This window comes from Neodiprion fabricii, chromosome 1 (genome assembly GCF_021155785.1).
Source record: "Neodiprion fabricii isolate iyNeoFabr1 chromosome 1, iyNeoFabr1.1, whole genome shotgun sequence".
Classification (NCBI taxonomy): Eukaryota; Metazoa; Arthropoda; class Insecta; order Hymenoptera; family Diprionidae; genus Neodiprion; species Neodiprion fabricii.
In genome coordinates, this window is record NC_060239.1 from 36,281,484 (window position 1) to 36,308,140 (window position 26,657).

Sequence of the window (26,657 nt, forward strand, 5' to 3'; positions counted from 1 at the left end):
TCATTTTACCTTCTCGAGGCGATTCGCGTAATTTACACAACGTGGACTTTTTCCCGAATGCGGTTGATTTAAGTGACAGCTCATGTTGCATGACGTTTGAAACGGTTTTCAGGGGTTTCGATAGGAATACCAGTTGTCTGGGTCCATTCCGAGCTTTTCGAGGGAAGATCTCGTTCAAAGTGGGATGAATATTAAAAATTGTTCATATTTTGTTTGTCAAAGAATCGATTATTCGGTCATCATTGATTCGCGCGATATTATTGCCAGTGTACGAAGCTTGCCACAAAATCTTGTACAGCATGTTAGAGTTATGTTGAACTAAACGCGGTGATCGATCGCCTCGTGTAATAAATTTTACATTAAAAAATGAATACTCAAAGAGATATAATTTATAGACATATTTCTTTATTCTTTCACGCTAGGGTAAATTATACATTGTGTAACAACCCGAGAGAGGCGTGGAAAATTCCGCGAAGGGATACGGCGACGTGTCCCATTAAAAGCACATTAATCAAGCGATAAGCTTCCCTAAGAAATCTAATTTTCTGTAAAATCCCCCCCCCCCCCCCCCCCTTCTGTTCCCCGCCCCTATACATCTATCCCCGGCATATTATATATATATATCCTCTTGATACCGAGTCGTTACTTCTTCGAATACTTCCGTCTGTAAACCTACTTATAATTTATGGCTCGTCGTCGGAGCTTTCTCGCCGCCGTCTCTGTCTCGAATCGCTTGATCGTTCTGTAAACCGATCGACCGTTAAACGACAGTTTCATCGCATTTTTCTCAATGAAACAACATTTCTCGTTTTTTTTTTTTTTTTTATTTACATACTCGTGCAATTGTTCATCCTTTTTTATACCTCTTGCTGATGAAACGAGGTCTGTTTATTTGCAAAATTTTCATTTAAACACGAGCGAAAAATTTCCGATTATAAGCTTGGTTCGATTTTCCGATGAATCGGTCGTTAATTGTCATTGAGATATTTAGATCGATTTAACGTTTGATTTGTGTTTATCTTTTTTCCCTCACAGTTGCCACGGAATTGAGAATCCACATGCAGATAAGCATGAGAAAATCCAGTCTCAGGAACTTGACACGTCATGGCCATTTTCTTTGTAAGTTACCCACACTTTATTATACAATATACACGTCACACGTTATCATTTATCATTACTCAACGATATCGATCCGATTGATCGCCGTACATTCGTACTAGTTAAATATCAATTTGTCACAATAAAAAAAAAAAAAAAAAAAATTACAGTTCATTGCGATTCCGTTGCCATCTAAGTTCGATTTTAGCAAAGTTTCTTGAAATCGCGTTTCAGAACTTTGGGTTTAATTTCCAAATCAAGTATGATAATCTGAGAGCCACCTGTGGCTTATGAATTGATATCAATTCATGAGATCGTGATAGGATTAGCATAATACCTGTACTCTGAGCCGGCAGATCAAATCTGAACATCTTAGTTTCGAGTTCAGCTGTTTATGAAAAAAAAAGAGGGGAATCAGTTAATAATTAACGATTCAATTCGTTGTACGAGCTTCACCGTATTCCAGAAGAAAAGCGTAGAATATCTTCCCCATCGTCGAAGCCTGATTTTTTCTTTCTCACGAGTTAAAGCCGACGTTAAAAGCTATCGAATTTCCCGCCACGTGGATTTGATCAATAGCTAGTTAAACGCCATTCTGAAAGATGGCGCCGTCGTCCGAGCTTGCAAGCTACTCGAAAGCTCGAAAACGTTGGCTAACTCACCACCAGGGACCGCCAGTAGTCGAAAGCACGGAGCTTCTTGGTCGAACGATTTCCTCCACCTCTCTCTCTTTCTCTCTCTTTATCTCTGCAGGCAATATGGCAGAACTGGATTCTCAGCACGTGACACCCACGCCATGAGAGTTCAGAGGGAGGGAATGAAAAATCGATTTACGGGGATATCAGACACGCTTGGGACAACTCAAATCTGAGCGAATTTCTTGTCGCAAAATCAGCGCCAACTCTGCGCGAAAATTATTACAATTCTCGTTTCAAAGCTTATTATTCGCAGTTTCGTTTTCAGGGGTTTTTTGCAATTTCGTGGTATAAATTCACCCTCAATTATTTATTTATTAATAATCCGGTGAATTCAAATTAAGTATGCGCGAATCGATTTTCTCACACGCTATTATTATTCCATGATATCGAAACGCGGAACAGATTTGATAATGCTTGATAATACCTGCGAGCTTTAGTAACGTAATAATTAAACTGGTGTAAATGATTTATTTACAACGGATATAAGCTGTTAATTGGATATTTTTACAACCGAAGAGAAATTAATCCGTGCAAACATAGCATCCAAAACACAATATAATCGCATCAAAAGAAAGTGGAGAAAAATAAATCTTAATCTGAATGTTTTATTTTTACTCTTTTTTTTTTTTTTTGGTTCACTACAGAGAACGAGGAAGTGAGTGAGAGAGGGAGAGAGAGAGAGAGAGAGAGAGAAAATGTGGTTTCCTCGGGTGCGGTAATAAATTACGCCTCGAGGTTATTTATCAGAATTTTTTACCTTCTTTCGTCTAATAATTTTTCTTCATTCAAGCACCAATTTCTGAATCCCGTATATCTATATCGGAAGAATTTGCGCCGTACTTTTCTGGATAAAACTACAAGTTATACACTGTGTTCTTTCCTTTTTTTTTTTTCTTTTTCTCCTTTTTCTCTTGTCCTTTCGGAATAAGAAAAAGTCAATAATAATTCACGGAACAGAATGTAGTATTCTACTTTATCCAGAAACTTTTTTTTTTTTTTTATAAACTCGGAGATGGTGGAACAATATTGGCTTACCTCGTGGGCAGACACAGACTGTTTTGTACTCCGACTGTCTGACCATGCTCATAAGGATCGCTGTTGGGGTTTGCGGCTCACCGCGGGAATACTTGAACAAAATAACTTGTGCGTAAAATTGGCCGGTTATTGTTGGTTCAGTGCGGGGGCGTTTTGCCCTTACTCCCAACTCCTGGAACGTATATATACGTGTATATATAATGTATAAGCACCACGCGTTTAAGTTTACGTCCCGGTGTAACGTTACGTATGCGTCGGGTGGTAGGGCTTGTTAAAAAGCCCTTTTATATTGCATATCGCATCAGGTTTCTGGGCTTGTATCCACTCCGATTCGCTTTGGGACCTAAGCGACTCATTGTCGTACCTCGGTGTGAATTTTTTACACTGCCCAAATTGAGTTTTTTAAATTTTGCCTTCTTTGTGATATTCAGAATCGAGAAGTTGGCGAAATCAACTCGAGAATGAAGAGTAGATTCATCAATGGGATAGATCTTTACGCTTTCATGTCCAAGGAATCAATTCCGACCATTTTCAGATCGACGTTTCACTGAGTAATCAATTTTTCCGTTGTTAAAACCAACGGATTTTCATTTTTAATGCTTATCAGATTTCAGCTGTTCTCGAGTCATCTTCCAAAAATCATCTTTCTCCTTTTTTGCCTGACAGTAACTTGAAAACGGCTGAACCGATGTCGGTGAAACTCGTCCGAGTGGTTCGAGATTTCGAATCTAAATCCCTTAGTCTTCGACCCAGCTGTCTATTTTTTCCATCATCCACCAACTCCCAGTCGATTCCCTGTCAACGGCATCTCCTAATTCACCTTCCAACCGTTCGATCCAATCACGAACCAAAAGTGTCGTTGGTCAAAGTGCCGAGTCCTTCAGACGCGTCTTGGAACATACAGTAGTTACTCGGACACGTGGAGGCGTTGCCGACGTGTGTGTAACGAAGGTATGCAAAGGAGCGGGTGGGCGCCAAGGGTCGAGGATGAGTCGTATCGATGTCGAGCCGGGTTGTTTGCAGAGTGTTTTCGCTGTCTGATTCCGTACGGGGTTATACACTGAGAGAAATTTTTACGCGTACCTCGTTTTTCGCAATTCCAGCAATATTCGAACAGTTTTTTTAACGATACCTGTTTTACTGAATTCTTCTAGTTACTGTAACAAATGAAGTTTTTCTCAATGTACCTACGCATAGATTGTATTTACCGTGCGAACTCGACTACAGGTACAGACGTTTGCCCAAGCTTTCGAAGGTTAACCCTACCGGGTACAAAATGGGTTAGGCTTCTTGTGTCGGTACACCCTGTTTATATATCCGCGTGTGCATGTCTCCACATACCCAGCCATTGGACGTACCTCTAATTTTATTGATTCAACGTTCCATTGGGCTTCCGGCCAATTTGAAAACGATCCCTAACTATATCGCTGCCTCTTCTCTGCATTAGCAATGAATGAAAATGGATCGGAATACTTCCTTCGGACCAGATGGGAATGAACTGATTTTTGTGTTGTTTTTTTTTTTTTTTTTTCGTTGGGAGGGTGGCTTCCACCCGACTGGCCTGAAAAGCCTTTGCGTGTATCAGGTACTCACTTGCATTATACAGGTAAAAGTATATACGTAATAGGTACGTTATATGTATGCGGAGAAAAAATATTGCGGATGTTTGTAGAGTCGGATTAAATAGGAACCTTCCATTTCGATCAGTCTTATCGCTCGAACTTATTTAACAAAATTTCGTTTCATCATCTTTTGGAAATTAGTTTATACATATTTCGATACTCAAGGATGTTCAATCCACATTAAATCGTCAAAATTCTAACCGATTCAAGCTGCTGTGGAGAAATAAAAAACTTCAGACAACCGACTATGCCTGTTGTAATCGTTTCCATGCATCTGTTACGATTATGGTAATTCAGGATCTCGTCCAGAATCCTTTAAAATTCCATCCAAGTCGTCGATGCCTGGATGTGGTCCCCTTGCACGCTCTTCACGGAATGTTCGTATAAAATCCCGCCAGGACGATAATACACTGTGCAAGGAAGGTCCCTTTTTCCGCACCCGTTGACCAACGCGATGTCCTATCGCGGCGCACGACGCGACGGGGGGATTTATAAATAAATCCAATTGGTATCAGATATGCTCCTCGACGTGGGGCCCTGTCTATTTCGAGCCATCGACCAACCGGCGCTAAGGTCACAGTACCTTCGCTCTTTCCACCCTCAGCCTTTGAATTCCACCGATTCTGTAGGACCAAATTCAGGACCTTTGTGTTGTCCGGGATGAAGCTTCGGTGGAAGCAAAACTCCCTTGGGATCGAGAGGAGCGTAATACCGTCCTTTTTAGACTTTCGACAAAATATTCCAGGCAGGTACCTAGTCGCCATGCGAAATCTGCTACCCCACGACAAACGGCGTCCCCTTCTTCCCTCCAAACATCATCAAGGTCCTAAAGAATCCTCGCAGAAATGATCCCTTGGCCGTGTTTTGATCAATGGTTGAATCAATCGGAACCTTTTTTTTTTTATTTTCTCTCTCTTTGTGTTCGTTTTTCTTCATTCTGCAAAAAGCTCACGTCGTGAATCGCTACGTTTCGGCTCCTCTCAACTATCCTGCTGAACACGTTGTTCGGTGTTCACTTAATTGATCATCTTGACCGGGACGAAGGTGCTGGTTGTGCCTGCAAGCTCGTCGCGTTACTGGATTGCCTTACACCTCTTGTGAGTAATGGCGTTATGTGCCGCACAAGGTGTTGCGGCACCCTCGAGCTACGTGTTCTGCACTCTCGCGTCAACCCGATTATGCGTATAATTCATGCATCGTAATATGGCTGATCCAGTTGCGCGCCTGTAACAGTGGATCATCGCGGCTTGGGGATTAATCATACGTCAAGCTGTTCGTGAACCACTGACGACAATAACGTATGTTTGATTTTTGATTTAGAAAATTTGCACGTTATCTTTGGAGTGGAAAATTGTTTTTTTTTTCTCGTTTTTCTTTTCAATCGGATTTTCTATTGTAATGCTGGTTTGGAGGTCTGAAAGTGAAACGGCTACGTAATCAAATAGTCATAAAGTGCAGGTCGAATTTAACCAAATGCTGATAACGTTCGTGAAACTTTGAATTTCATGACATTAATAGACAATTCAAAATCATTTTTAAAAATAAAAACATCCAAACGTTCAGGATTGAAAGTGTTTATAAAGCCGACACGTTTAATGGTTGAAATAGGGTTAAAATAGGTGTAAAAGAATATGAAAATTCTGACAACTTTCTTTCTTTTGGCTTTTTATGTTTCAACCCTTATACATATTATATTTCGACCTTTCTACATTTTACGTGTTGACATTTTATACTTTGAAAATTTAAGTCTGGACACAGACTCGTTTTTCGGTTTTCTAAATTTTCTAACTTTCAAATTTCTAATTCTAGATGTTGACTTGTCGATTTTTCTATCAATCACATCTTCACGTAGTTGAAAATTCTTGGATATTTTAACCCCTCCATTACGTAACTGTTCTACTTTTCGACTCCCACCCTATTTTTAACTTTGTAGCATTGTCATATGGTCTGAGAATTGCCCGAGCGAGTTACGTAAATTTATGCATGGCAAAGCACAGCGTCTTCTCACATTTCGTTGTTTGCGGAATGGATGGATCTACCTTACACACACACACACACACACACACACACATATATATTCGTAGAGCGCGATCAAGTGGGCGTTAACCCTTACGCCTGACCTTCGCTGTCTTTTACCACTGATTCAAGGCGCGATATGTCCGCCCCTCTAAACTCCGTCACCACTGACGAGGAATTGGCCGATTTGCTTTTTGCTTGCCTGCATTTTCTCGCAAATCGAACCTCTTCGAAGGAAAAAACCACGGTTACTCTTGTCAATGGCTAAAACACCGTGTGACTTCGAAATTTTGCAAATTTCAAAACAATCGGCTAAAATTTCACGAAGTTGATGAAACAAAATCTATTTTACGGACATGTGTGATTCAATCTTTTTATAGTTATTAAAGATGTTATTGCCAGCAAAATCGAACAACAAATATATTTTATGATCCGTTCATTTCTTATATCGTGAATATTTCATGATCACGGTGAATGAATACATTGCACTTATTTCCCACGCGTCTTTTACATCGCGCTAAAGTTGTGCCAACTTTAACATCGTGATAACGAACATGTTTCGATGATTCGAAATTTTTCCTCATCTCGACTATGCGGCGAGGTAACAACGAGCCGTGTCTTACGTTTTTCTTCTTTCGCTTTCTCGACACCCTATATTTTCCAATCTTGGGCTTTTTTCCGATTACCACTGAATCGTGGATCGCCATCTAAACTCTTTCGCATCACGGATATTCGTTTGTTCATAGCTTATACTGTATGTGCACAAGAACGTATCGAACCAAGATCACATTCTTCTCCATTTCCTGCTGGTATAGTTTATACATATACATGCACAGCAGTCGTATTCAAATTTATGTATTCAATTTGCTCGTCCTTTTGTTCTTTCTGTTTTGTTTCCCCTGTTCGCCTACTTATTTTCTTTTTAGCTCGTCGCGTGGTTTGAATTCCCCCGTGTAAGACGACGACCCAGCGACTCTGTCTATTCCATGCTATGCGCACACATTTGTGGAGTGTATAAAATTATTCACGATACGTTTCGTCGGTCCATATGTACAGTGGGGTGTATAAAAAAAAAAATAAATAAAAAAAGTAAAGAACATTCTCAGGAAACAGGTTCAAAAGTTTCATTTAGGTATAAGAGTACGCTCGATAAGATTTGAACTCTTATTATTAATATTGAGATACTGCGGATGACACTTTTTTATTTTCCATGCGAACCACGCGGGAAAAATCTTTTTTGGCTCCTTCTTATTTTTATAACTAGCCAACGATGCGTTGCACATGAAAATCACAGACATATTTTTGTAAAGAATTGAACGTTCTACAAAAAAAGTTTGTAATCATATTATGATAAATCTACCCCTTCAAAAGTTATTTAAGGTCCTTAAATAATTTTTGACCTCAAATAACTTTTGAAATCGTTAGCTAGTTATAAAGATCCCGTGTTATTCTTATGGAAAATAGAAAAGTGCGATGCGCAACCTCTTAATGTTAATATTAAGAGCTCAAATTTCAACAAGTGAAATTTTATACCTAAATGAAACTCTTCAACCCGTTTCCAGGGGAATTTTCTTTTTTCTCACACACCGCAATGAACATGTTTGCTTTTCGCGTTTTTCAAGCTTGGCGTGTAAAACAAAGATTGCGGAATCAAACCGAGTGAAATTTCCACGTTATTTTTTTTCCTATCAAACGTTTGCGAATCACTACCGTCTTAGAATTTTTCTATTCTTTATTCGAGACTCGTGCAACGCAGATCGTTAGTCGCTTATGATACCGTCTTGACTCGATAATAATTGGTAGAAGAAGAAAGGGAAAAAGAAAAAGTGAACGGTTTTCAAATTCTCGTCCATCACCGGCATTTGCCAATAAATAAGCTCGCACCACGTATCGAAATAATAAATTGCAGTAAACGATTTGCGACGTAGGTATGATATATATAATTATAGAAACTTGCTGATCGCACGTATCCACACTGAGAGAAATTTTTAGTTCCGGTTACCGCTCGGTCCTTAACTATTTTCATTTCTTACCACAATCGAAAAATATAGTTCTAGGTAGAAAATGAAAATTAGTTTTCTAGTATCCGTTACTATTCTTTCTCATTACGATCACTTCTACTATATTTTCTTGCAACCGTTGCGAAAATTTAATGCTCGTGCAAGAATAAATTGACGTCAAAGCCTTGTTTAACTAAAAAAGTAGAGTAAACCTCAGAAACTGATTTTGCGTTGCAATAATCAAAATGGTTAGGCGTAGCTCGTTTTTCGTAATTCCAACAATATTCAAACAGTTTTTTCACCGATACCTGTTTCACTCAATTTTTCTACTTACCGCAACAAATGAAAGTTTTCTCAGTGTACCTTGGAAAAGGTGGAGGTTGAATGACGTCGATGAATCTGAGGAGGAGGTCTATAGAATACTGAGGGAGTTACTCTCCCAGCTCCGTGTCTCGCGGGCAAAGTTTCCCTATATCTCGTGTAATCGTGGAATCCCCATCAACCCCTTCTTCCATCTTCTCTCCCCCGAAGAAATCGAGTTGTCGCCCCCCCCCCCCCCCCCCCCCCAGCCAGCCAGCCAGCTCCGCCATTGACTTTATACCCTCCAATTAATAAGAAAACAACCATCCACCGCATTAAGCCCCTCGGTTATATTGCGTCTATCGCTCCTATATACTCCTCCTCGTACACGCATACAGAGGTACTATTCGTATCGAGTTGAGGGATGTCACCGCCAACCTTCGTACCATCCAAAGGTTAATGGTGGGCCTGCTTCATGGTTCTAATATCACCGGCGAACTTAGGCGCATTATCATTATATCATTATTTAGATGTCGCAATCATCCGCGAAGAAGATGGAATGTCGCGAAAAGTTATTCAATTTATTTCTTCATCTTTCACGCTATATTGCCTAGAGTATGAATTTAATTCGAATATCAACTGAAAACAGTCCAACTCTACGAGTATCGTAAATACGTCTGTATTATCACAGAAAATTCATTATGTACAATATACGGAGAGGGTGAAAAAAGAAACAAAAAAATTCTTATATTCCGTATTATACTTAATTTAACGTTCAATGATATTATTTTTTCCTCTTCACATGCGACAGTCACTTTTTAATACTTCGATGCGACGCGGTAAATTATGCAGTGACGATAATTCAATAATATTGATTATCAAAGAGCTTATACATTGGTTTCTATAGAATTATTTGACAGCTATCTACAGCTTGAATTCTAACATTTGTACAATGTCATTCGAAATGGATTTTCTTCGAATGACAAGTGCGCGATAAGGCATATTGTTTTTCCTATTTTTAATCATTCGAATATTTTTTTCAATTTTTATTTCTCGTCTCTGATGAACTGTGAACGTCGTTGATTTCGAAAACAGTTCGGACATTTTCAAACTTGTTACGAAATCGTATTTGGATAAAAAAACAAATTGAAAAATCGTTTCCGTACAAAACTCGGCAGGTTTTTGCAATATATTGGAAATTCTCCTAAAAGGATACTTTTTTTCGACAACTTATATATATTTACATTATATATAGCTTTGTACCAGTTCCAATCAAGTCAAATTGTACAATTTGTTCCTTCGCGCAAATTGCTTGTTCGTTATTCTATTTCCCGCATCCTTGCAGGTGCTTCAATTGAATAATCTTCCTCGCAACGGTACGATAATTGAAGAAAACGATATATAAAGAGTAAGACAGAAAGAATGGAAAAAAAACAAGAGGGAAACAGGAAAACCGACTTAAAGAGCGGTTTAGTCCAAGCGAAACAAGTTTTCTCCCATTATTTGGACGCGTTTGAAGAAAACTGCAATCTCAGTGTACCGGAAGTTGCAATATTCAGTCTAGTAGTAAACATTTTCAATGTACAGGATGAATTCAATAATCGTGTGTTGGATCAATAGAAAATAATTATGTAATGATTGTAATACGGTGGTGAAATCTTTATGTATCGAAAAATCGCACCCGGTGAGGAAAAAAAAAAAATAGCAGGTTTAATGGGTTCAATTACGAGAAATGCGTTTATCATAGATTCGTAAAAATCAAAAAAACTTGCGAATATAAAGTCTTTGTAAGATTGATAGCTCTACTATTAACGAAGAGAATTTCTCGTTGCAATTTCTGCGTCGTTCTTCGCACAGGTAATGTGGAAAATTGAAAAGCGAAAGTCTCGGGCGACTCTTCGCGGCGCTAGCGCAGTTCTGTGCAATATAGTTCCTGTTACTTGGAGCTAGGATCGCCGTTCGGTGGCGCCGCGTATCGACGGAGCTTTCGAAGCTCGAGGTGCGCCGATGTTGCGAACGTAAAGCTGGGGAAGGGTGAAGAAATACGCTCCGAGATGTATACATGCAACGTGTGTATAAAAAAGTTACGACCCTAGACCGGAGATCGTCGATCAGTGAAGAGAAGGACGTGCGTTGAAAATAAGCTTAAACACCATCCTCGTTAAATGATTGCTTTAAATTTAACCTTGACACGAGAAATAACACACAAAGAAAATAACGTCGTACCCGGAGGCCGGAGGATCGATCGTCCCGATAAAGTTTCACGGTGCTTTTAGTATTTCAAAGTCGCGCTTTCAAGTTTCGTAGAATTTAACCGAACGTCTGTGCGAAAAATAACCTGTGAAAAAATCTCTTTTCATTCAATATTTCCAACATTACGACCACCTTTTCATCACTCGGAAATTACACCGCCTTCAACGCGCAGGCGTTCAACGGATTCGATATCGCACGCCAAAGTCTGTTGTATTTTATATAGAATAGGATATACCTGTATTTGTACGATTTTTTACTGATTGCGCCGTTTCGAAGCCGGGTTTATTTTTTATTTTTTTTATTTTTTATTTTTATTTTTATTTTCGTCGACACGCGGGTCTTGTTAAAATTATCCGTACCGTTATCGTTGTTGTCACAATCATCGTTGTTACGGTTGTTGTTGATACGCGTGAAAAATAAAAAATTGAAAAAAAAAAAACTAAAACTAACTCAACCGCGGCGAAAGTGGTTTCTATTTGTAATAAAATGAATAAAGTAAACGAAATATACAAGTGTAAAGTCGAAGTACGATAAAATGGCAACTAAATCGTGCACTTTGTTAAAGTTCGTATTTTTCACAGCCGTCAGCTCGTTAAATTCTGCCGACGACCCGTAAACGAGGCTTTCAAAAAAAATTATTTAAAAATGAGGGAATACTCGACGGATTGTAGAACCGCTATTGGAGTGTCGGTTGAAAGAAAAAAAGGAAAACAGCGAAGCGTTCGCGATTAAAGAAAAGTGAGCGGTATGTAAGAAGAAGAGTGGGAGGAAAGGCGGAGGGCGGGGGGGGGGGGAGGAGGAGGATGGATGCGACGTTTCGCGTGCCGCGGTTTCAACCGTCGGTGAAATAATAAAATAAAAAAAAAAAAACGTCAGATTCGCCGGGCTCACATGCAGGCATGGCCTTTGTAAAATGGCTCGCGTAATTGTAATTGCTGAGATTTATTTGCCGATTGGTGAATTTTTAAGGAGCTACATTTGTGCGCAGGCGCGGTGCCTTGACGACGGGACGCTTAAACCGTACGTCGCAAACCCTCGGAGAGACATATCAAACTTTAGTCCTGTGTTGTTCGCGTTGTAACGGTAAATCAAGAAAGTATTTCGTCTATTGTCAGTAGAGTTGTTAAATAAACGACTGGTTCTTTTCCCCTCGATCGATGTTTGATAATCGTAATAACGGTGTTAGAATAATTCCCCTGCGTGTTTTAACAACAGGTGAAAAGTTTCAACGAAATCAGTGATAATATTCTATTGTGTAATTTACCTGTAATACGTAAATTGTCGGCTGTGCGCTTGTGTTACGTCTAATTGTATACATAAGAAATAACTATCGCTTTTTTAACTTTACGAAATTTTTAATACTCGCAAGTTAAAAGAAAAGAAACAACCCTTCCTCCCAGGAGAGAAAAAAAAAAAATCCAATATATATCAACCAAAGATAAAAGAACAAAAAAGAAAAAAAAATTACATCTACCTGAACGAGAAATGACAAAGTCATGAAATAAGTTTTATAAAATTGGTTCTTGACAAGGAACGAAAACGTTGAATTGAAGTTTATTTTTTCAAATTACAATTGAAGAAAAACATCTTCGCGTATATCAACTTTCATATTTTTGCTATAAAAGCCGTAGGTGGATGATTTGCTTTTTAACGCACGCGCAAAGAAGTAAAATTGCAATAGCAAAACCTTCTTCGTGTGTCTAACCGTCGTAAGTTGTTTAACGACGTTTACGTAAAATTGAAACAATCTTGTACACACAATATACACATGTCAAGCTTTTTCTATCAACGAAGCTCCGCGTCATATCAAATTATACGTGTAAAAGAATTTTAATTACAATATACGGTACACAAAATTTATCCAATAAAAAGTGCTTTTGAATAATATTATTAATATATACCCCGATCGAATTGAATAATAATAATTCCTTAAAAGCTGGTGTAAAGATGAATAAATCGTAAGTTTTATCTTCTCGTACAACGAAACCGTGACGTGTGTTAAGTTTGAACAAGAAATAACAGCAATAATAATAACAATAACAATAGTAATATAATAAATTTACGTTTTGGTAAAGTTTCGAGTAAAAAAGGTACAAGAGAAAACAAACAAACAAAAAACAATGTCATTTCGTTCAATACTTCGGAAATGTATTAACAAAACTCGACGAATGATAAGCAACTTTTTAAACGGTTGATCCAACGAATTAAAAAATGACGAATACTTGGAAAAAAATGAAAGAACAAAAATAAAAAAAAATATATATATATATATACATTGACTTTTTATTTTTACTGCGAATCGTATTGCGATTCTGTTTCATATCAACGATAAGAATTGGAGCGGTGAAATTACGATAACATACGTTTTCTTCCCAGTCGCGACTCGATGAAAGATTCCGAGTCGTCGTTACTGCACGTCGGCCATTTGTGAAAGTAAAAATGAAATAATAATACGAGATAAATAAATGAATGAATAAATAAATAAATTAAATTTCTTCATCGTTAATGGCGGGGCATTTTCGTTGACTCGGATTTTATAGGAAAGGCATCGTCATGACGAAATATGGATTCGCCAGTTGGGTGCTGCGGCGTTCACGGCGCTCGGCTTCCTCTCAACCCACCACCAACCAGGAGAACAACCCTCTAATGTATGAATAACAAACAAACGAACGAATGAACAAATAAATATTCGATATTTCTAAAATACCGCTGAACAAGTGTGACCGTGCAGCGAAATTTCCGATTCCATTATAGTATACTTTGCATCTTTTTCCATTCCGATTTCGATCATTGAATTTTCATAATATTTCTTTGAAATTATCGTATTATTATTGTGATTTAACAATTTTCATTAATTATTGCGCGTAACGACAATTTTTAATACGGTCACCTTTGTCAGCGGCGTGTCTGCAGTTTTAAACGTTAAGAACACAATCCAGTTGCGTGTACAGCTTGTCGTATTTTTTGGCTAAAAAGTAATTACATATTACATGTAAACGTATGTACGAATCCATATATTTTTTACACCGTTGATACGCGTGCACCAAACGCTTTTGTATTGAGCTTAAATGTTTTTCCGCTTCGTATAGTTACTAATTACATGCATATTAGAGCTGTGTATAATAATAATCGGGTGTTAATTAATTGACGCGATTTGTGATGATTTTGAAAAACGTACAATGGAATACGAATAATTATTGAATTAAATTATACGATGAGACGTGGATGTTTTACATGATCGTCGAAGTGTTTGGTGCATCCCGTTTTTTCCATACCGCACACCAATAATAATTGTCATTGCAATAAAATGTATTACTCAAATATGCATTCGATGTTTGATGTTCCCCGCTATGCATTTATATCGTGTATACAATATAACATATTTTTATTTCCATTCGTATCGTCGTTTGTTGACGAATTTATTTTATTGTTATGCGCATCTAGTCGTCGTTGCTCGCAGTGTGCTTTAATGAAAATAAAAAATGAAGCCGAACCCTGCGATGAGACATCAAGGAGCGTAAAATTAGCCACACGATCGTAACATAAATTACCTTTCAATCGAATGATGATAGAATTTTTTATGTCACTGTATGGGACAGAAATAATTGCCGGTAGGGTCGATGACCCGTAAAAATTTACCTCTGTGTATTGCGGCAAGTAAGTAATCGATAACACCGATTCCCAATAGATACGTTATGTTGAACATCATAATTCTGTGGCAATCGTGCCTCAAACCCGGTGCAGAAATAACACGGGTCTGCAAAAAAAAAAAAAAACAAACTGCACAGATTTTTTTATACCGTTTCTTATAGATTTTCACGCACTGAAAACGGGGAAAAATACTCAAAACGTTCCATCAGGTCAGATTTTTTCTCGAACTCGTGTTTGTAGTTTCATTTGAAACGTGACTCCCGTTTAATTCTAAATCTGATATCCTATTCTTGATTCTAAAAATTCTATGCAAATGCTATTAATTTCTTACTTATTTTTAATATATATTAGAGCGAGACTCGAGAATAAGTACAAACAGGGAAACAGAAAATGAAAAACGGAAGCGTGTTCGAAGTCGTATCAAAGAGAAGAAGAAAAGGTTTTATAAGCGAAAAGATTGAACAAGGAATGTTAGAAACGTTTCATAAGGAAATTGATTGTTCAATTTTACAAGAAATATTGTTTAGTTCGCTGTAATGAAATGGTGGTTTTTTCCATTACTGTTATGCTTCTTTATACAAACACCTTGTATCTTGCAAGAATACTGTACGCGATGAAGGGAAACGGAAGTCAGTTTTGGATTCAGCGGATTCGAAAACTTTATATATACCGAAAACATTCCATGCGGCTGAAAAAAAAAAAAATTAAAAATTTTCCGCAGACCTGTGTAATTCGTTACGAACCTAATATTTCTCCAGTCCCATAAAAGCAAAGCGACACCATGATACGCCAATGCACCTTAAAGCACTGAAAATCTCGTCAAAAAACATCCCCCCCCCCCCCCCCCCCTGCATGTAAGACTATTGCTTTTGCTTTTTTTCTACTTCAGCTATCTTCCGTTTATCGCAGAAGTTTAAATATAGAGCTTTTTTCACTCTTCGCCGCAGGCTGTCCGTTGCTTTCAGGGTTGTACGATATCCCGCAAACCGCGCACTTGAGCGTTTGCTTCACAATTTTTTATTGCCCGGCAACGAAAGAAAAAGAAAATAGAAAAAAAAGAAAAGTTTGCCCAACGTTTTCTACATCGAAATTCCACGCGAACAGTAAGCTCCCACCTTCACTTCCTCTCCCGAAATCCAACATGGCGCTTTTCACCGACGTACCATATCAATAATATGTGATCGAATTGAAGGTGTCCAATAATAATTATCACGTGTCGCGATCGGCGTGAATCTCTTTCAAACTCTGTGAAAACCGTCAAGTCTTCTTGCAAGTCGTCGTAAATCAAGGTTGAGGACAAATCTGAAGGTTGTGACGGGTGCATTGCAGCCGTACAATATTTACACAGTGGCGACAGTGGGTGCAGCTTTTTTAACCGATAATAAAACTGAAACAGCGACGTATAAAAATTTCGCTTCAATCTGCAATGTCCTTACTTTCGCGAGACACGAAGGTGCGGAACTTACAAGGTTGAAGTAGGCAACGTTAACGTCACGAAACATCAGCGAGAAATTCATTACATCGCAATTTTAGAACGACTTCCAACGATTTAGCCGTTTAAAGACATCTTTATGTTCGATTCACCGTGGATCTACTTAATTTCAGACCAATTCCAATGGCGCGAAGTGAAAATTCTTTCTTTTTTTTTGTCTTACTAACTTCAATCGCATCGGAACTTCCAGTACGAACGTTGGTACTCTTCGTGGTTCGATACCTTCGCGGGTGAGGGTGGATCACAGAGAGAGAGAGAGAGAGAGAGAGAGTGTAAGGTGGATGAAACAGGAGCACGTGATGCGCCGGGAATTGCGGGTTATACCAGCTGATGCGAATCGATATCGACACACGACCCGCAGTCGTTACCTTTCTGTCATACGGTTTGTCCCTCGCCTGCACTACAATTGAAACTTTTGTTAAACACGGGGCTCTGTAATTAATTTATACAACACACGCTGACCTGGCGCGTTGACACGTTTTCATTTTCGCTGTGCGAAGTCCCTTCGAATAAATACCTCGGCTTTTGTTTTTTTTTTTTCTGTTCTTCGCTCGTTCAACGATAGGTTGAGGTAATATATTGTCGGTCCTCGAGTGGCCCGCCAACCACTCGGACAATCGAATCCCTCGGGTTCCATCCCTCAAATTCATTCAATTTCATCACGTGTATACCGTATATTGTGCGACTCGTTTGGAAATTGGTAAACACTTCGTACCAATTTTTACGTTTACAAGACGTCAAACGAACTGTTTGAGATAATTTAACTGCACCAAGGTCCAATTGTTCAACGAACCACGCGAGCATCTTTTGAAGACAATTTAAACTTTCAATATCAGCTGGTTTAACGATATTTTCGAAACTGTGAACTTAACACTCGTTGAGGGAGGAATTTTAGGAAAAATTCACGAATTACTTGGTGGAACGGATATTTTCGAAGGTCGGTTCATCTCCGTCGTTTTACTAAGAATTTAGAGAGCCTTCGTGCGAGATGGATCTTCTTCGTTCTCTTAACGAGGAAAATTGAAGCTGTTTTAAACGTCCGCGGTATGATGAATGAGGCGGCTGTTTTAACCGTTCAAATTTCAGATCGTATTCCAGCCGGAACTCGGTCGACGAAACGATAAACTCGACTTGAAAGTGTCACGGAATACTCGATTCGCCTCTTCGTCATGGGATCAAAAGTGAAATAAGAATCCATTGAGCAGCAGTTTGCCGAACGTGTGTAACGGCTTGGCGTTGCTCGTAATTTCTACTTTATGGCCATCGAGGTGACGTGGCGACTACAATCGGTTAACAATCGTTAACTTGGCTGAACCGAGAACGCTTTACGAGCTGTGGTCAGTGTTATGGTCAGTGTTATGGTCAGAAGCTTGTATACTGCTGGGGTCCGAGATGTTGGGTAAATTAATAATACAGTGTCAGTGTAGCTTAGCACGGTCCGCGATTTCAGTGTCAATGTTCATAGACGTTTTTCTCTCCACGAACCAGCCGCGACACAGGTTATAAATTCACCATCGATTGGTCACGCTACACAGATTATTACATACCTATGTTATATACATAGTCCAGTCGAAGTAAGTCCGAATTAAAAGTATTCAGCATATGGTTGGATTTTAGTGTACAGGGGTTTTCAATCTCCAGGAATCCAAATTTGACGTCATTTTTGAGCTGCGTAGCCGGCGTTTTGAGAAAATCGCAAAAATTGGACGTTTCTTGGGTTTTACTCACGAAACTTCTATCGATAGATGAAAAATGACTTGACCATCTTGTAGAGCGCAAAATTCCGCATCGAATTACGTTCTCATATGTCGGAAACGGAATCAGATTAACAGATTAAGCATAAAGAAATTATTTCACTAAAACTCCCCAAATGATGTCGATAAGTAGAATTTCTTTTTTTTTTTAATATGTTAACCCGACTTCGTTTCCGACGTACGAGGACGTAAATCGATGTAAAATTTTCCGCTCTACACGAGGGTCAAGTTATTTTTCACCTATCGATAACAGCTTTTGACGAAAACGCAAAAAATGGTTAAATTTTGCTGATTTCTCGAAACTCCGGCTATGCGATTCAAAAATGACTTCAGATTTGAGTTTCTGAAGGTCGAAGACCCCTGTACTCCAAAATGCAGCCTTGCCCCAAACATTTTTGACTCAGACTTACTTCAACTGGACTACACACACGGAGAAATGTGAACAAGGGTGTTAGTAACACCGTGTTGCGTAATCCTAAGTGACACTCTTCTCGCCTTGGGTCAGTCCGAGGAAACCTCCCGAGTGAACTTATCGATACTCTCGCTCCGTTTCCTGCCATCCACTCAATTGCGTCTATGGTTTTCTCTTCGAACCGAGGGTTCAATTTCTTCTCAAAAGCTTTCGGATTTGTCCATAACCGGTCAATTTACCAACGATCACGATCAATTTTCTAACTCGTCGTCAGAGTACCCTCAGTAACAGTTTAACCACTGCTCGGTGTGTTGCCCGACATGCTTTCCAAATTCGGACGATTTCTCTTCTTCTTCCCCTTTTGTTCAACAGACCTTACCTTCGTCGTGCAAATATTTAAATCATTCCTCATCCATTCGAGCAACCTTCAGTGACGTAGATACCGACTTTAGAGCGAACGCGCAACACGAGGCAATTTCCAACGCGCCGGCTACTTGTCAGTCAAGGCACATGCTCTTGGAACTCGGGATCGATTTGTTGAACCCCTGTATAATACTTTCTCCAGGCTTATTCTTTTTTTCTTCTTCATCTTATTCCCTTTTTCACCAGGCTTTTCGCCACCTTTCTCACCGGTAGCTGGAAGTGGAACCTTACCCTGCAGGCGGGATAGAACAACAATTGTAATCAAAAATCGCAACACTTTGACCGCGTCATCGCGAGTACTTAGTTTACCCGAAATCATGTCGAGTCAAACCGTTTCTACAAATTCTTACATGGATTGAAACCGATAGTTTCTTCAAGTGCACTAAGAGAAATTTTTAGTTCCGGTTGCCGCTCAGTCCTTGACTATTTTCGGCGAGGATGATTCGGGATGAAAATGACCCGTGACAGGGACGCAGAGGGAGAACGGGTTTCATAACAAAGTTCCTCGTCGTCATTCCGGACTCGGGCCGCAGTCCCGGAGTACCACGGATATGTTTGACTTAGCCTTTGAGGCTTAACGCAATAGTTCCTAGCACGATGAGGTCGGTCACGGGCTCCGGCGACCATGTATACCTACGGTCTAGGCGAAACGCCGTATTGATCTGACTTCACCAGAGCGGGGCTGTAGCCTCGGCATCCCTCGCCTCCACCCCTGACTGCCACCCACGCGATGCCCAAAAATATACAAGTCGAGGTTGCGGAGCGAATTTCAACCCTGCTAATTCTGCAACCGGCTAAATTCGCTCGAAAAAGTTGATGGCGTTAAAATTGACCAATAGTGGCCGGTGTGGACTACGATAGAACAATTTTTGCTGTCAATTCAGAACTTGAGCGTCAAACAGCGTTAGGTCGAAATAAAAAAATGTCCCTTAGAAGTTCTTCTTCTTTTTGCAGTGTTTGCATTACGAGTGATTCTCGTGGCTGAAAAGCCACGTGTAATTTCTCCTATCTGTTAACCAGGCTCTCAGCATTACCTTTGAATCGATGAACTCTCGGATTGATACACCGAGTTGTTGGGATTTTATGACCTGTTCTTATACTCGAAAATATTCGTATGCTTTTCTAGCCAATCCCTTTATTTTTTTGTCCCCTCAGTACGCGTACTGCGTGTTCGGTCACTGGGGCCGGTCAGTGTATAGATGATGATAGGGATAACATGTGAAAATTCGATTGTTTCAAAGGTCAGAAATGTGAGCCACGCGACATTTGAAATGCTGAGATTGATCGTGTTCGAGGCAAAAGATAACCGAGCAAAAAGCTTGGCTCGCTCGTATTATAATGTACCTGCGGCGATTTAAACTGAGGGTAAAGAGTTTCAGAGAGAGAGAAAGAGAGACAGAGAGAGAGAGAGAGAGAGAGAGACAGTATTCATCAGGGTGTCCAGCAACCGGGAATTATACGGGATTTTCAAGTTACCCTTGGAAATATGGTAATTATACGAGAATTTCCCATAGCAACCGGAAATTCGTGCTGAAATTGTCGTTTCTACATTAACTCGCTGAAAAACGAATTTTTGAAAATGAATGTTTTTTCGTCATATCGCTGGAAATTTTGAATATTAGATATTCTGATATTCTATACTTTACCTTTTTTCTTGACTTTTCTGTACTTCGCCTTTCTACATTTTGAAATTTTATGTAACACATTTTCTCGTATTTCAAATGCTACATTGTGACGCTTTTGTTTTTGAATTTTCTACATTTTTGACTTCACTGAAATTCATCAGTTTTCTACACCGTCTTACATGACGACGATATTGATTATACCATGATAACGCACAAACCCCATAGAAATTATTATGTACGAATGTACGGGAGTTTTGAGAAAAAAAAAAACAAATAAATAAAAAAACAACCGGGAATATACGGAAATTTTGAATTCCGATATCGTTCATTCACAGCCATGCGTGAAATTTTGTACAACGTCTAACTGCCGCGGTTCCTTTGAACCGTACCTAATTGTTTACGTGGCAATGAAAACTTGCGCGAAACTGCTTGAAACGACGAAAACAGAGCGAAGTGTAATAGAGGCAATGAAATTTGAAATTTGAAGACCATGTATCGATACATGCACGATCAATTCGAATGATTCGTATTTTTTTCTCCCTCATTTAAATTGAACTTGAAAAATCAGACGCAATTTTGGGATCTGTAACGTGGCGTTTTAATCGCCTGGCAGTTTGGAAGTGAAATTATTATGAAATCATTACTCGAGTCGCGTTCATTGCACTGCGTAAACATCGTTTATTACTAACGACTGGGAGTTCCCAAATGGGCGTTTTACTACGTCGTTTCGCGAAGCGTGTTCTTTATACGTGTATAAATAGAAATACAACAGGCATATATATATATATATGTATAAAATATATATATATATATATATATATATATCTATATATATATATGTATGCGACAAGAATACCCGTATAATCCGGTCCGCTCAACTGGACACTCCTTTTTGCACCCAGGTGACATTGAGCCATGACTGCCCTTGGACGTACTTCTTTTTTCATTTCTTTTTTCTATTTTCTATTTTTTTTTTTTTTTTTTTTTTTTGGGGGGGGGGAGTGTTTTTTTGTGTCCACGAAACGAAATTGAGGTCGGTTTTTTTTTTGTCTCTCGTCGACACTTGGAGTTAACGATGCACAGAATTGAATTGAATTGCGTGAAAATTCTCGGACGGACAGTGACAGTTTTTTCTTCATTTTCTAGTTGAACTTATTTATGTACTTTCATAGAACAGTGTGGCTAAATGATCCCTCTGGTTCGGTTGTATTTTTAAGATACGAAATGTGTCGCTTGTCTTTTGTTAGTTAAAAAAAAAAAAAAAAAAAAAAAACGAGGCATCATACTAAAATTATAAACAAGAGTGTGTATATATATATATCGTTTTTTCATTTCAAGATGTTTTAAAATGGTAAAAAAATCTGTCAGGTACTTGTCATTCTGTTCGAAGGACTACTTTTTGTAATTCTACCGATAGGCATCATTTTTTTTTTTCTTACAAACATTGGCATCGTTAAATATTGAATTATTTAATATCGCACCGATCAGAAAACAGCGGTATTAGAAAGTAGAAAAAAAAAAAAATAATTTGTTCTAATGACTTTGTAACAAGTAATCTTTCAATATAATAAATCCGTCGCGGGGGTGGAGGGTTGAAACGAACATAAAGGATCGATTTTCAACTCACATGCAACATGCACTCTTAAGGAACAAACATTCCCCAATGAACGACAACAACGACAATAACAATAGTAATAACAATAATAACTCATAAGTGGGAATCCTTCCTTGGTGGGAAAAAAAAAGAAATCAAAGAATTCAAACGAACGAAGGCATTAAGGTCTTGAAATATCAGTTGCTATTTTTTTTTTTAAACCGGTTTGCTAAATCTCGTGTCTCAACGTGTCTCGTCAAATCTAAACGGCGATGATAAGGGTGGACTCTGGCGAAATTTTTATTACACCGAATTTTTTGTTTTCGATACGACCAAACGCAACGATGAGCTGGAAATTCTTTTTGTCACAAATTTCTCGCGCATACACGTTCATGGTAAAAGATTGAAACTTTTTTTTACGGACACGCACTACTAACAATCCAAATCTCAAGTTGGAATGAATTTTCGCTTTTGACGTTTTTTAGTCGTTTAAAAAACGAAATATTCAGTGTTACGTAAAACTGTTCACCTAAATCCCCCCTTAAAAATCATGATCTTCACTGACAATATTCCCTGTATCTAAGAATCTTGGCGCGCTGAGTGTTTTGCGATATATTTCACCCGCTTCACACGTACTCGCCTTTTCCTTCTTCTTTTTTCCACCCTATCTCTCTCTCTCTCTCTCTCTCTCTTTGGGGTTGCGAACGACAAATCGTCCGAAGTGCAAAGGGGATCTCGACGAAGGCACCTAATCTGACCGCTAGCGTCAAGCCCTCGTCGATTCCGCTCGCGTCGTAATTTTTCACTCACCCATTAATTTTTTTTTTGTTTTTTGTTTACTTTTTTCTCGCGGCGAAGCAACGAAAAGGTTCGATCGTCACCCGCACATCGACCTAAAAATTCGGCAGATTGCTTTTTTCTTTATCCTTGTTTTTTTTATTTTTTACTTCGCATCGTCAAAACCGCTCCTGCAAATTTTCAAATTTCGTCGCTCTTACCGCGCAGCATCGCAGAGGTTCTTCTTCTTTCTCCTCTTTTTCTTCTTCTTCCTCCCTTTATTCTTTTTCATCCCAAATGTAAAATGCTCAAGCCCGATGCACGAGCACCTGTGACCCTCGTGATTTAGAACTTATTCCGACAGGATCAGCCTGCAGAACTCTGCTCGCTGAAAACTTCTCCGTACAACAACCAAGGAAAAATCGATCCTCTCACCGTAAAGACGTCCAAAGTCACGGTTCTCCGCGTGTCTTTTGCAAGCTTATTTCTCTCTCCCTCTCTCTCTCTCTCTCTCCGCGTGTACGTACATTTATATATTTATTTTTACGAACCTAAAGTTCGCCGGGTTAGTTTTTTTACTCTGGTTTCTATACGCGGTAGGAATAATAACAATTCAAACGAATGATAAACTTCTCGTTGAAACAGATTTTCCTTTAAGCTTCCAATATTGGTGCGGTGTGTTTTCCGGAAATTGGCGATTACGATCGTAGTATAATTAGAATAATCAATTCATCCAAAACTACCTGAATAAAAATCGATTTTTTATTTTCCGTATAAGAAATTTTACTAGAATCATTGAAATTGTACATTTTTTAAGACTATTTGCAGGAATTTGAAATGTTAGCAACTCATGTTTAGGAAAATCGAGCTTGAAAGTGATTTTGTATCAATCTATATATAATAAAATCTATCTACGTTTAACCGTAAAATTGTATATATTTATTATTATAGAAATATGTATTTATGTACATGCATTATAGATCAATTACTCGTTGATTTCGTCGCCCAGAATAATTGGATACAATCGTACCGCTTGCCCTGATAATTAACGTCACTCTCGTATATTCATTGGGACAATTAGCGGCGTTCAAATCTTATTAAATTATATCGATTCTTAATAATCATGCAAAGGTTTTAACGGCCTCTTTACCCAATCGTCAGCAATTGTAAATTCATACGAATAGCATAAATACCGGCGTTCGATTCGTGTAAAAATAATTGTAAAAATTTTCACCCCTTAATCATCCATCAACGGTTAAGATAACCGCTCGAATTCTGCGGTTTGAATTTGCGGTCGTATTAATTATACGTGCGAACGAATTTTGATTGTGAATTGAGAATCGGGTTCGATGGAAAAAAATGTAAAAAAACGCGCTTGAAATTAGAAAACTGTGATCTAATTCGGTGTTCGGTTAACCTAGATTTAATTCCTCTTAACGTTCAAAACGTATAATACCAGCTACTCTATGCCTGGGTTAACGTTTATCATCGTAGCTTCTGCTCTGCTGCCACGCTGCATGCATTTTATAAGCGTCACAGTGTTACGATTCACAAATTTAGAACGTACGTGAGAATGCGATAAACATCGTCACGGCGTTTTTGCATGAGCCGCTTGCGGTTTAACGCGGACTGAAACAACCCGCGTTTTAACCTTATAAAAATACGCTGCTAAAATTTTACCGACACCGTTTCACTCGCTGAACATTATTTATTCAATTTTCCACTCCAAGCGATTCGGTAATTAATCACACTCGGTGAAAATTGACGGTGTATTGTATCTACTGTAATAACCACATATCGGACAATTAATCCATCAATTTTCTCACGTAGAATGATGACCGTTGAATTATTGCCAATGTTTTCTTTTTTTTTTTTTATTTTTTTATTCCAAGTTTTCGTTTCGTTTCTTATATTCGGACGTGGATAGAATGAAAATTCGTTTTCTTGAAATTCCATAATTTCTTCGGCACCGCGAGCTTTTCATTCAGAATCAAAGTATGTATCTATAAAGTTATGCATACATATATTACACCCATGCTGTGTACGTATAACACGTGGGAATGTGTAATCGGGAAATCGATGGCCCGCGGCTGAATTTCTGAGTGAAAATGTTTTTCCATCGGAGAAAATGTAAATGATCGTGCCTTTTTTTTTCACATCCCCGTTCCACTTTCTTTCACGCAGCTTATAAATCCGCTATTTTAAATATCGTCCACATACGCAGGGTGGATCGACGCCTGTTGGTGTGTATTTGGCTTGTACGTCATGTGCAATGTACATATTATGCATACATAGGTTGTATACATATACATATATATATATATATACATACATACATATATATATATATATATGCGAGTATGAACGGCTCTCCACTGCCAGCTTTTGAATATTATTCAAAAGCTCAATGCGTCTTGCCTTCTCCCGTAGATATTATTGATTTATAAATTCTATCAGCTCTCCGCCTCTGTGTGTTTTATAACTTTACACATCCGTAGTTGCTTGTATATATTTCAGAGGTATCGCGTCTCATTCTACGAGAAACTCGTCGATTCACCTCGAGCTACGTAAAGCAACGAATAAGCTCGAATGGTACAAAAAACCCAATTTAAATATCAAATTCTTTCACGCTGGCTCTCGACTAAACAATTTTTCACACGTGCACAGTTCGCAGTGAAGATTGTGACGGATTCGCGTATGAAGTGAGTTGTTAAGAAAATATGTGCAAATCGACACGACACAGTTTCACAATTTGTAGAACTTGGATTCTTAGAACCGAAATCAAGATAATTAAGACGCGGTAAATTCGAACGATTAGAAAGAGTAGAAATTGTAGACGAATGTCGTCGGGGATCCCCCCGGGAATGTCGGTAACAGCCGGTTTCATCATTTAAAAAATTGATGCTGCTGCCCTCTGACGCCGACTGGCTGAACTCCGTCGGTGAATTAGCTCTGCAGTTTATCGAGAGTGTAAAGATTGATAATTTATCCACAGTTCGAGGTATTTACCGACCGGTGAAACGCTTCTTTGTTTATTTCCTCGATTCAAATATCGTTTGGAATTTATTTTCGATCAATAGCCGTTGAGCTTTATTATTTCTACTTGTTTTACGTTATTCAAAACACGGCGAGAGGCTCGCGGAATTCAAAAGGCGAAAAATTAGTCGGGAACTACATAATCGATGATCGCAGTACGAATACGATAGAAATGAAAATATCTAGGTATGGAGAAAAAGTTGGGGATAAAATCTGGCGTAAGCGGTCAGGGCCATGATTCGTTATTTTTCGTGTTCCGTTTGCATTCAGCGATGTATTCGCGTTGGCATGCCGAATTTTTTACTACATACTCGGTTACGTGTCTTACGGTGATTTATCATACGTTATACGTTATACGCTGCGTAAAAATTGTAACGGTCGGTTGTTTTTTGAATCGTTATAACGATTCGTCCAATTTTTCCCGTAACATCTATCAATGAGCATAAATAGTTTTAATTTCTTTTTACTCAGATCTTACTACGAATAATTTTTATCTGTTGTAGTTTTTCTTCCTAAATTATTGTTATTACTATCATTATTATATTTTTGTAACGTATAACGTCATATTCGCAGTGAAACGGAATAAATAAATTAAAACACAATGAAAGGAGCGATCGTTCGAATTTGTTACGGAATAACGAGGATAAGATGGAAAAAGTTTAAGAACGTGATATTTTTTGTAATAAACAATGCTATTAGGTAATCCCTGACAAATCTATGCGATACCAATACATACGTTATTTTACCCTTGTAATTTGTATAACTGCGTCATTGTAACGTTGTCAAAGTTGGCGTCGGTTTTTATCCCGAGATGAATTGACCCAGTTGTGGCTTTTTCTACTCTGTTGTAGGCCGATAGCTGATTGGAAAA

At 38.6% G+C, this 26,657-nt stretch overlaps 1 protein-coding gene across 9 annotated transcripts in view; it reads left to right on the forward strand.

Moving 5' to 3' along the window:
* Positions 1 to 26,657, forward strand: part of LOC124186391 (potassium/sodium hyperpolarization-activated cyclic nucleotide-gated channel 2) — a 164,884-nt gene that overhangs the window by 58,135 nt on the left and 80,092 nt on the right. For all 9 annotated transcript variants that reach the window (XM_046578130.1, XM_046578061.1, XM_046578069.1 and 6 more), the window contains exon 3: positions 1,036 to 1,119. In XM_046578130.1, the coding sequence (XP_046434086.1) occupies positions 1,036 to 1,119 (84 nt within the window). The remainder of the gene's footprint in view (positions 1 to 1,035; positions 1,120 to 26,657) is intronic.